Source organism: Miscanthus floridulus, chromosome 7, assembly GCF_019320115.1.
Source record: "Miscanthus floridulus cultivar M001 chromosome 7, ASM1932011v1, whole genome shotgun sequence".
Classification (NCBI taxonomy): Eukaryota; Viridiplantae; Streptophyta; class Magnoliopsida; order Poales; family Poaceae; genus Miscanthus; species Miscanthus floridulus.
Window position 1 is genome coordinate 91330841 of NC_089586.1, and position 12204 is coordinate 91343044.

Genomic DNA, 12204 nt, shown 5'->3' on the forward strand with positions numbered 1-12204 from the left:
GGAGCATCCTCATCGACTCCATTCTCGCCACCGGTGCGAACACCTCATCGAAGTCAACGCCGGCCTGCTGGACATACCCCTTCGCCACCAAGCGTGCTTTATGTTTGATGATGGCCCCCAGTTCGTTGCGCTTGATCTTGAACACCCACTTGAGCCCGATGGCATGGTGCCTGCGTGGGAGATCGACGAGTATCCAGGTGTCATTCTGCCTTGCACCATTCTTCATCCCCGCGTGCCTCATCAAAGGTAGTAGGCTCATCGTTGATGGCAAGGAGCAGCCCCGCTGCCTACTCCCCATCCGCCTCACCAGTGACAGGAGCGGACTCGAGGATGTCAGCAAGCATTCGAAAACGTAGTGGCGCATCGTCGTGGTCGTCGTCCAGCAGCAACTCCCCCAATGGAGGCAACACGAACTGTGCCCCAGCTGGTGTTCCTGGTGCAGGCGAGCCTGCTGGACCAGCTCCTTGCGATGGTGTTGCTGGCGTCACAACAGGACCCGTGGCCAGAGTAGAGGGTCTCGATGACGTTTGTCGCGATGCCTGTGGCGCGTGTCCACCGCTCGGAATGGACAGCGTCACGTACTCGACGATTAACGGCTCCCCCTGAGCCGTGTCCGACATGCCTGCCGATGCACCCTCCTAGCTCCAGGCTCTCCCTTCTTCAAATACCACATCCCGCAATATGTGAACACGCTCCATGTTCGGATTATAAAACCTGTACGCCTTTGAGCCGGGTTCGTAGCCAATGAACACCATTGGTATGCTACGATCGTCCAACTTTCGCTGGTGTCCTCCGGCGACCTTCACATGGGCCACACAACCGAATGTGCGCAAGAAGTGCACAGCCGGTTTAGAACCATACCAGACTTCATAGGGCGTCCTACCCTCCACTCTCCGCGTCGGCAACCGGTTCAAGATGAAGATGGCGGTGCTCACCGCCTCACCCCAGAGCCAACCAGGGACATTCGTCCCCTTCATCATGCTGCGAGCCATCCCCAGCATGGTTTGGTTGCGCCGCTCCACCACGCCGTTTTGCTGAGGCGTGTACTGCGCGGTGAAGTGACGCTGAACTCCATGATCGGCGTAGTGGTTGGCGAAGGCTAGTGTCGTGAACTCACAGCCACGATCGGTACGCAGCGTGCTGAGCTTCTCTCTGGCTTCCACCTCCAAACGCGCATGCAACTAGGCGATCGCCGCCGCGACCTGATCCTTGGACGCTAGCAGGACTAGCCACATGTACCGGCTCTTGTCGTCAACGACGAGGAGGAACAGGCACTTGCCCCCCCGGTGTCGATGGCATGATCGGACCACACAGGTCTGCGTACACGAGCTCGAGTGAGCGAGTTGCATGGAATTTGTTCACCGCGGGGAACGAATGTCGACGTTGCTTCCTGGTGAGGCAACTCTCGCACAGCTGCTCCACATGATCAATAGCAGGGAGACCTCGCACCATCTCCTTCTTGGACAGCAACTTAAGCCCATGGAAACCAAGATGGCCATACCTCTTGTGCCACTTCCAGGCGACGTCGTCCCCATGCGCCACGAGGCACACCGGCGTGCTGATGTTGAGGTCGAGTGTGTATAGACGGTTCTCAGCCCGCTCCACCCTCGCTAGGAGACACCGGCGTGGGTCCCAGATGCGCATGAGCCCCTCCTCGATCAAGATCTTGTACCGGTCCTTGTCCAACTGGCCTAGGCTGATGATGTTGGCCGTCAGCTTGGGAATCAGGTACATGCTGGCAAACTTCTGGTGCTCCCCGTTCTTGCAGCTGAACAAGATTGTGTTGCGCCCTTCGATGTCGATGACTAAGCCATCCCCAAATCTGACAGTGCCATCCACCCCCTTGTCGAGGTTGGAGAAGACAGACCGCTCCTCGGTCATATGGTTCGTCGCACCCGTGTCGAGGATCCACCGCGTGCGGCCGTCGCCGCGCTTCTCCCTGAGCTGAACGAAGAGCTTGTCCTCGCGGATGTGCACCTCCTTGTTTGCCACGGTTGACGAGGCCGCGTCGCTGGGTGTCGCCAACACCACGAGTGCCATGGTGTCCACCGTGTTCGATGCCTTGTCGGGGAAGACCCAGCGCGCGCTCGCGTCTCCTCCACCGATCTGGACGCGAACTGTTTCCTCCTGCGCATCGACTGGCTCCGCCCGAGCCTGCGTGGGCACCGCGTCGACATAGATCGATGTGATCCCCATCAGCAGTGTACCCTCAGCTTCCGCCTTGGCTGCGCGTGCCAGCTCGTCCCGCTTCTTCTGGCGGTACTCGCGTGCCCAGTGGCCCGTCTTGCCACAGTAGGCGCACTCGTCGCCGGCGAGCTTCTTCTTCTTCTTGCCGTTGCCACCGGTGGGTGGCTTGGAGCCGCCACTGCTCCCTCCGCCTTGGGACGAGCCACCACCACGACCTCGCCTTTGGTTGGCCGCCGGAGGGCGCCCGCCTCCGGACCCGCCTCCGCCAGAGACTTGGAGCCGGGACACTACCCGCTCCACCAGCTCATCCTTGGTGTGGTTGAGGCGTGCCGTGGAGGAGCCCGCACCTCCACCAGTGTCGTGCCCCTCGTCTGCCACCTTGAGTCTCCCTGTGACCTCCTCGATCGTGAGCTCATTGATGTCGAGGAGCGTCTCAATGGAGATGACGAGCTGCTTGTACCTCGGTCGAGCGACTCGGAGGTACTTGGCAACAACCTTCGATTCCGGCTCTAGATCGCCGAGAATCGCCAACCGCTGCACAAGATTAGACAGGCGTAGGGCGAAATCCTCGACAGACTCACCATTGCGGAACGCGATCTGCTCGTACTCCGCACGGAAGCTCTATGCTGTCGACTTACGCACCCGATCATCGCCGATGCGCATTGTCCGGATCGCCTCCCACGCCTCCTTGGCCGATGCCTTCGTCGCCAAAGTGGGCACCATCTCCTGGGACACGCCGGAGCAGATTGCTTCCAGCGTGGAACGATCGGCGTGGTAGTCGACGTCCTCGTCCTCGATCGCATCCCAGAGGTAGCGCGATTGCATCTTCAGCTTCATGAGCAGCGACCACGAGTCATAGTTTGTCTTCGTGAGCTGCGGCCAGTTGCCGGATCTGGTCGTCTCCCGAACGACGCGCTCGACGATGCCCTCCCGGCGTGGCGTTCGCGAGCGGCGACGAGTCCGCGAACGACGTGTCGGTGATCGGCTTCGAGACGGCGATCGCGGTGGAGTCTTCCCAGAGCCGCTTGCCTTCGACTTTGTGTCCGCCATCGCAACGCCTTAGGCCCTTCTCATGCAGCTCTGATGCCAATTGATGTCGACGCTGCCCAGCGCTCCTCGCCGGAGACAGGTCAAGCACACTAACTGCACACCGTGAACTCAGTAGAACTCACACGAATGCGAGATAGTTTTGGTGCCGCAACAGCACTCCGTTTTCTGACTCTATTCATGAAATATATACAATGCAGAGAGCAGCTCGTGGCTACCCAGCACTCGGCGCCATGCGCGCCACTCCTCCCTACAGGGCTGCACCATCCCACGACCGAATGAGTGGAGCACGTCAGCTTCAGCTACAACTCAACGAGAAAGAAGGACACGACGACTACGTGACTTGCCGCACCGCGAACAAAGCGCGATTCTGGCGTACAAGACGCACCCATGACGGGTTTAGTTTTATTGGCGCTAGCTAACTGAAGAACTCTGAAACTTCTGAACCTGAACTGAACTAACTGAATGAAACCAACATGCAACCCCCCCTTGGGATCAGCCCCTGGCTTCTAGGCTCTACAGTGGAGGGGCAAGCGTGGCGGGTGGGCTAACGACGGAACAACACGTGTGGGGGTGAGCTGCGGGTGCTTGCGAGCTTGGCCATGGAGGGGATAGCCGGCGATGGAGCGGCACTCACGGTGGTGAGCTACGGTTATGGAGAAGAATGGAAAAGAGGATGATGAATGGATCCCGCTATCAAATGACTCTGTACCATATTTTGATGTTCCAAATTAAACACAGAATAAGGATGGTCCTAACCTTTAAAACCAAACACACAACAGGAATGGTTCCGTCCCAAAAAGCACCATATGTTAAGCTACGTTAATGAAAGCGCCGACTATTATTCAATAATTCCCAAAGCCAACCACCTCAATGACAGTGATTGTGCTAGTTTGAACTTGAAATTTCAGATTTGGGGAAAAACTAACCCTGAAGATTATATATTTGTAGCCTTGGAAGAATATCTCGTATTTATCTCTTGTGCTCAAATTATTATTGTTTTTATTCTTTTAACAAATGTATAATTGAAACTATTTTACCCTTCATAAATAAATCTAATTGTTTGACTAGATATTTTTTCAATTCCAACGGTACTCACAGTCTGCATGAATCGTGCCAAGCACGGCAGTGTACAGATGACTTGTAAGTTGACTTGACCCGCTACTTTGTCAGCTATCAAAATAACCTATGGATGAATCATGTCCACACGAGATATTCTGGAAGCGCGACCATCACCAAAAAAAAAAAAAAAAAGATTTCGACACGAAAATCGGCCGGGACCATAGACCATTCCATGAGCTAATTTTTGTCAGCAGCGAAACCGCACCAGACAGGTCGCACGCATCAGCCTGGAATATCTCTGTCCGTTTCCTGCCGAAAAGTACTCTGCGATTCGAGACTGGACACGCCGCAACAAATCATGTCCATCTCAATCAATGACGGCACAGGCGCACAGCTGATCGCATGATGGAAGCTGGAAAGTGGCGGTAACTGGAGAGTTTGATAGACTCAGGGTCCTCCTTGTGATGGCGCTCAAGCTAAGCTAACCTAAGTTAGCGTTTGGTTGAAAGCTAAGTCTAGGAGGGGGTGAATTAGGCAACCTAAAACTTTAACTCTAAAATATGGTCTCTTTTTCTATTCTTATCAAAACCTATGCAAACAATAAACTATCTAAATATGCAACTACGAATTTGCTAGTGTGTTGCTATCTCTACCGCAAAAGGAGTTATGCAAACAATGTAAATGCGGAAGCTAAATAGTAAGGTAGAGATATGCAAACTCCCGTTGACGACTCCGGTATTTTTACTGAGGTATCGAGAAGCGCGTAAGTTTCTCCCTAATCCTCGTTGGAGCCCCTCGCAAGGAATCTCTCGCAAGGGCTAAGCTCCCGGTCGGGTAACTCCGTGGATAGCCCCGGGCCTTCCCCACGCGCAAGTGGGTCTCCAGTGTGTCTTCCGGCAAGCCTCTTCCGGACCGCACCTCGCCATCTTCACTATCAAGCTTCCGGCCGAACCGTCGCGGGCCTTGTTCCCTTCGGTACACGGTGGCGGCCACACCACAAACGCGGTTGGTGTGATCTCGCAAGACTACAAGCCCCTCCGATGTACAATAATGGTGCGCGCAAGCATCGAGTGGTAAGAGGTATGCAAACCTCACTAAACACTAGGCCTAAACCTAGAGCAAGCGTATAAGTGGTGGTCTAATCAACCTAAGCACTTCGCAAAGCACCTACGATAATCACCTAATGAAACACTAAGCACTATGCAAGTGGAGATCACTAAAATAGTGTATTAACACCCTTGGTATGTTTCCTCAGCTCCACTCTACTCAAGTGGCCGGTTGGGGGTCTATTTATAAGCCCCACTGAGAAAGTAGCCATTGGGGACGAAACTCAGCTTTCTGCTACTGACCGGACGCTGCTGTCGTCCTTATCGGAAGCGTCCGGTTGTCTCGACCGTTGGGGCGCGCGCGTTGATCGGACGCACTGCCGAGTCCGGTCACTGTTGATCGGACGCGTCCGGTCGTGCTGTCGCCGCTCTGGAACTTCTCTGGACTCGATCGGACGTTGCAGTTCCTGTGTCCGGTCGATTATCCGCCAGCGTCCGATCAGTGCTGAATGTGTTGCCGAGATGATGAACAATGCCATCGTCGTGTCCGATCACTTTTAGTCCTCAGCGTCCAGTCGCTGCAGCTGACGCCTGCTGTTGTCGAGCATCTTGATCGGACGCGTCCGGTCGCTATAAGGGCCGCGTTCGGTCACCTTTGTGAAGCTCGTTTCTTCGCGATCTTACGTCCAGCTTGGTTTCTATCTTCGTGCTTGGACTTTACTTGATATCTTGGGTCTTCTCTTGTGCTTCTACGGTCTTGCTTAAGGTGTTGATCATCGTCTCATCATGTCGCCTTCGTCCAAGTCTCGTCTTGCACCCTATTGAACTACAAAACAATCACTTGCAAATTCATTAGTCCAATTTGGTTGTGTTGGTCATCAAACACCAAAGTCTAAAGTAAATGGGCCTAGGGTCCATTTTCCTTACAATCTCCCCCCTTTTTGGTGATTGATGACAACACAACCAAAGCAAGCAAATAATGATTTTTTTTGGAATTTAAAAACTATTTACTTGCTAGGATGCAATGCAAAGGGCAAGGTTATATGATGCTAAAAGATACCACATGTAAATATCTTTGGAAACTTATCTTGCCCTTACAAATGTCCCCATGTGACATTATAGATTTAAGCCTCCCCCTAACTCCATAATCCACTATCCTCCCTTTCTCGGACCATTACCACTTATAAATTATTATGATCGGACTTGCTTTTGGTCCTATAAATTCTTTCCCTTTGGAATCAAACACCAAAAAGGAAGACATTAGTAGCACAAGGGAGGGTCAAACTTTGTGATCCTTTGTATGTGGAGTGGAATAGGTCATAAAATTTGACTCTCACATTACATAGACTAAGCTCCCCCTAAATATATGCATACATATGATGGAGAATGTAGTTTATGCATAATTGACAAATTAATGCTCAAGGGAGTTGAATCACTTGCAATATGTGGTGGATATTTGAAGTATGATGCTTAACTCTGGGGACTCCATTTTTCTTGCAATGAGGCTACTACACATATGATAAGCTTGAAAAGGTGTTAGTCTCAAAGCATCGAACTTGTAGAGTAACCTCCCCCTAAATTTGTGCACACAAGTATGGAATACTTGTAGGAGACATGCACATTGATTTTAGAATAAAAAATACCACTTCAAGGATGACATGACATGAATGTGAGAATCATTTTCGAAGACGATATTCGGAAGAAATTATCTACAATTTGGACTTTGGCACATATTAGATGAACAATTATAAAACAAGCTATGTGCCGTGCTCCTAAACAATTTAAACTATGTAGGTTTGCTCCAAGGGTTAAGAGTAAAACTGAGCAAGCCTACCATAAGATATACCTAGTGTATGCAAGATAAAAGATTCAACATGCAAATGCAAACCTAGGCATGAAAAAGGAACTAGATGCTAGTTGAAATTGCAAAAAATTAAATCTAGTTACCTAACATGGGAAGGGGATTTTGGGTCCATAGTATTTACTAACCCACTTGGCAATTTCCTTGTCCATAATGATGCACCCTATGAAATGCACCCATACTTTGCCAAGTCTCCAAATTTCCCGAAGTCCATCGGACTTCTCACTACCCTTTCGGGATCCAAACCTTCTTGGTGCTCTTCATGTTGGAAATGGTCTCCTTTGGCACCCAAATGCGTTTGGCCCCATTGTTGGCTTGTTTGTTCACCTTGATGGCCACCACCTTGTCATTTTTCTTCTTCTTCAAGAGATAAGGTGTGCAGGCCTTTTTGTCCACCTTGTTGGCGTAGGTGTTGGAGAACTTGCTTGTTTCCTTTTTGTTTTCCTCTTTCTTCTTAGCTCCTCCCCCATTCTTCATCTTGCACTCATAGGACTTGTGGCCTTCCTTGTGGCATACATAGCAAACCATGATTTGTCCTTCATCAAGCTTCTTCACTCCCTTGACGGTGTTATCTTGATAAAGTAGGGCTTGCTCTGTTTTGCCTTTTAGTTGAGTCAAGTCCTTGGTAAGGCGAGCCACTTCTTGCTTGAGTTGCTCATTCTCCATTGCAACCTATTGTGTGCATGTGTCTATAGCAACTTTCTCAACACAAACTTGGTTGCACAAGGGTGAGTCTAAACATAAATCATTGCAAGAAGTAGAAGCATCCTTTTTAGGCATGTCAAAGATAGAACTTTTCTTTTTAGGTGCCTTGGTGAGGGTTGTACCGATGGCTTAAAGATCAGCAACTTTATTAGTTAGCCCATCACAATGTTTGCACATGGTTTCCATTTTAGCAAGCAAACTTTTATAAGCATCTTGTGAGCTAGCTAACTTTTCTTTTAATTTTTCATTTTTCTTTACAAATTGTTCATCATTGATTGTACATGCATTTGTTGTTGCACTAGCCTCAAGTTGCTCAATTTTAGTAGATAGTTCAATATTGAGATTAGCAAATGTCTCATATTGTTCAAGCAAGGTTTTATATACTTCTTGTGAACTATCTAGCTTTTCTTGCAACATTTTTATTTTCTTTTGTTGGCTAGTGCAAGCCTTAGCATATTTAAGATTTTCTTGCACAAGTTCATTAAGAGAAGGCATTTCATCATCACTATCACTCTCACTAGAGGATGAGCTTTCGTTACCTCGTGCCATAAGACACATACGAGAAGAGCTTGATGATGAGTGCTTGTGGCCTCGCCTCTTGTGATGGTCTTCTTCTTCACTTGAAGAATCATCCCATGACCTTATTGATGTGAGGGCTTTGTCCTTGCATGCCTTCTTCTTTGTCTTAGGTGTGGGCTTATTTGGACAAACTTTCACAAAGTGCCCCAACTCACTGCATCCATAGCATCCTTTCTTTCTTTGCTCATTTCTTTGATTGGTGAAGATGAGATCTTGAATTTGGATGGGCACACCCTTGACATTGAGCCTTTAGTAAGGTCGAGATGGCAGACTAGAGGGAGGGTGAATAGTTCTTTCTAAAATTAATCACGTTGGCTAACCAAAACAAGTGCGGAATTAAAACTATCGGTCTAGCCAAGACTACACCCTTCTATTTATGTTCTCTAGCACCTTCCAAAGATACTAATTAAGTAACAAAGGTGCCAGGCGAGCTAGAGCTCACCTAACCAATTCTAGAAGCAAGGTCACACAAACCTATGCCACTAGTACTTTAAGAAACAAGGGAGCTCCTACATATGCTAGTAAGCAAAAGCACAAAGCCAACTAAGCTCACTAACAATACTCAATAACAAGGCAACCAAAGCCAAATTAGAGAGCGCAAATACTTAGCTACACAAACTAAGCAATGCGACTAACAAGGTTACACAAACCAAATTAGCCACACAAGGGAGCTATTTCTATGCTACACAAGCAAGAGGGTAACTAGTGAGCTACACAAGCTAACTAATTACAAGAGCAACTACACAAGCACAATATATATAAAAGTAATCACAAGCTTGTGTAAAGGGATTCCAAACCAACGGAAAGAACAAGGTTGACACGGTGATTTTTTTCCCGAGGTTCACGTGCTTGCCAACACGCTAGTCCCCGTTATGTCGACCGCTCACTTGGTGGTTCGGCAGCTAATTGGCATCACCCACCAAGCCTACATGTCGGGCACCGTAAGAACCTACCCCGAAAGTGAGGGTAGCTCAATGACAAGCTCAACTAGAGTTGCTCTTCGTGGCTCCCGCGGGGCGAGCACAATGCCCCTCACAAAGCTCTTCTCCGGAGCACCGCACAAGCTTCTTGCGGGCTTCAATGGAGACCACCACCAAGTCGTCTAGGAGGTGGCAACCTCCAAGAGTAACAAGCACCACCGGCTTGCAACTCGATCACCTAGTGCCACTCGATTCAACCTCATGATGCAATCGCACTAGAATCGCTTTCTCACACAATCGGATGATCACTATCAAGCATATGTGAGATGGAGGGCTCCCAAGCACTCCCAAGCATGAACACAAAGTTCCCCGAGGTGCTCAGCCATAGCCATGGCCGAGACCACCTTCTATTTATAGCCCCATGGGCTAAACTATCCGTTACCCCTTCACTAGGTGTTTTTTTGGGTTGATCGGACGCGCCGGTCATATCGACCAGATGCTGGACCTCAGCGTCCGGTCAACGGATGCTCACCACGTGTTGCCTCCATTCAACCTTAGTTGCTTGATCTCAATGGTCAAGTGATGACTGGACGCAGCTGCTCAAAGTGACTGGACGTAGGACCCTAGTGTCCGGTCGTTTCCAGTAAGGATCCAGTCACGACAGGACGCGTCCGGTCGGTCACAATCGGACGCAGCATCAGCGTCCGGTCCTTCTCCAACTTCTCTGCATCGCCTACGTCACCGTACGTCAGCCTGACCGGACGCACCCTGCCAGCGTCCGATCACTTTTAGGGCCAGCGTCTGATCGAAAACCGACGCCTGCGTGCTCACTGCTGCCACTGACCGGACGCAGGACTCCAGCGTTCGGTCACCACGTGACCAGTGTCCGATCCACTCTATGAGACCCTATCTTTTCTGTATAGAGCATCGGTGGAGTTATGAACCCTTGCCTCCGTTCCTTCACCGAGTTGATCCACATCAACTCCAACTTCATCTCCTTTATAAATGTGCCAACACCACCATGTGTATGTGTGTTAGCATTTTCACAATCATTTTCCAAAGGATTAGCCACTCAACTTGCCACGCCACTCGATCCTAGCGATGATGCAAAGTTATATCACTCGAGTGGCACTAGATGACCGATATGCAAACAAGTTTGCCCCTCTTGATAGTACGACCATCTATCTAAACCTGGTCATCAACTTCTCTACACACCTATGACTGGTGAAATGAAATGCCCTAGGTTATACCTTTGCCTTGCGCATTTCATTCCATCTCCTTCAATGTCGATGCAACACATGCACCAACATGATCAACAATGATATGATCCACTTCATATCATCACGTGATCATATTGGTTCATCGATCTTGACTTCACTTGCTTTTCACCATTGCCTTCGTCCATCGGTGCTAAGTCTTGCTCAAGCTTCACCGCCACGCGGTCCATCGCTCCAAAGCCTCCGACTTGCCCTTCATGCTTGCAACCAGTCCATCAAGCCAAGTCTTGTCTTGATCTTCTCCACCTTGATCACATGACTCAATGTCATGTATCATGTGCAATAAGCTCCTTCATCATCACATGTGTGAGCTTTGCAACATATCCAAACCATTTTCACCTTCACGGCATATATTGCTCACACACATGTACTTGTGGACTAATCACCTGTGTATCTCACATAAACACAATTAGTCCACCTAGGGTTGTCACTCAATTACCAAAACCACACAAGAACCTTTCACCTTTGGGTCATCTTCTCCACCTTGTTGATAAGTTTGATTGATTCTTCATCAAGGTCGGAGGTGGAGGAGGAAGATTGATCATCATCATCTTCTTCTTCTTCATCTTCACTTGAGGAGCTTGAGCTTGTCTCAACTTGCTTGACCTTCATCTTCTTTTTCTCACTACATGCGAGAGGTTTGCCTTTGCTTGATGAAGATGCTTCTTCTTGACCCATCTTGCGTGACATTTCAAATGCCACTATCTTGCCAATGACTATGGCCGGGGTCATGGTGCTTAAGTCCTCCATGTGTGTGAAGGATGGTGATGATGCTTGCATATTTCTTTTTGTGATAGCACAGAGATGATCTTCCTCATAATGTCTGCATCATCTAGCTTTGTTAATCCTATTGAATGGAGCTCATTGATAATTAGATTCAAATGAGAATACATATCACGAACAAGCTCATCAGCATTTATTTTAAAGGAATCATAATTTTGTTTAGCTAGACAATGTTTTCTCTCACGGACATTAGTTGTGCCGTCATGGAGCTCTTGGAGTTTTAACTAAATTTCATGTGTCGTATTTAAAGTGAACACTTGATTAAACACATCCATGCTAAAAGATTCAAACACGCAATTTTTAGCTCTAGTATTGAAATGAATTTCTTTTTCTTCACTCTTTGTGGGTTTATCGGGATTCTTATTGGGTTTGATCCCGTCACGAGTGACTCTCCAAACACCCAAATCTACCGCCTCAAGATGACAAGCCATTCTAGCTTTATAGTAGGGGAAGTTAGTGTCGTCAAAGTACGGAGGCCTAGAGGTATCCATCCCAACCACTCTAAATAGCATCGGCTCAACGGTGGTGAAGCTAAAGGTCCAAATTGAGCCAACTGACTTTGATACCAATTGAAACAGACCATGACGCCTAAGAGGGGGGTGAATTAGGCAACTTAAAACTTTAACTCTAAACTATGGCATCTTTTTCTATTCTTAGTAAAACCTAAGCAAAAGATAAACTATCTAAATGTGTAACTACGGTTTTGCTAGTGTGTTGCTATCTCTACCACAAAAAGA

General features: G+C 48.8%; 1 protein-coding gene across 1 annotated transcript; it reads right to left on the reverse strand.

The window, feature by feature from the left end:
• Positions 1-1251: 1251 nt before the first annotated feature.
• Positions 1252-3237, reverse strand: LOC136465843 (uncharacterized). The gene is made up of 2 exons (XM_066464421.1): positions 2830-3237; positions 1252-2721 (listed from the first exon to the last, which is right to left on the reverse strand). The coding sequence occupies exons 1-2, from the start codon at positions 3235-3237 to the stop codon at positions 1252-1254; spliced, it is 1878 nt and encodes a 625-aa protein (XP_066320518.1).
• Positions 3238-12204: the final 8967 nt, after the last annotated feature.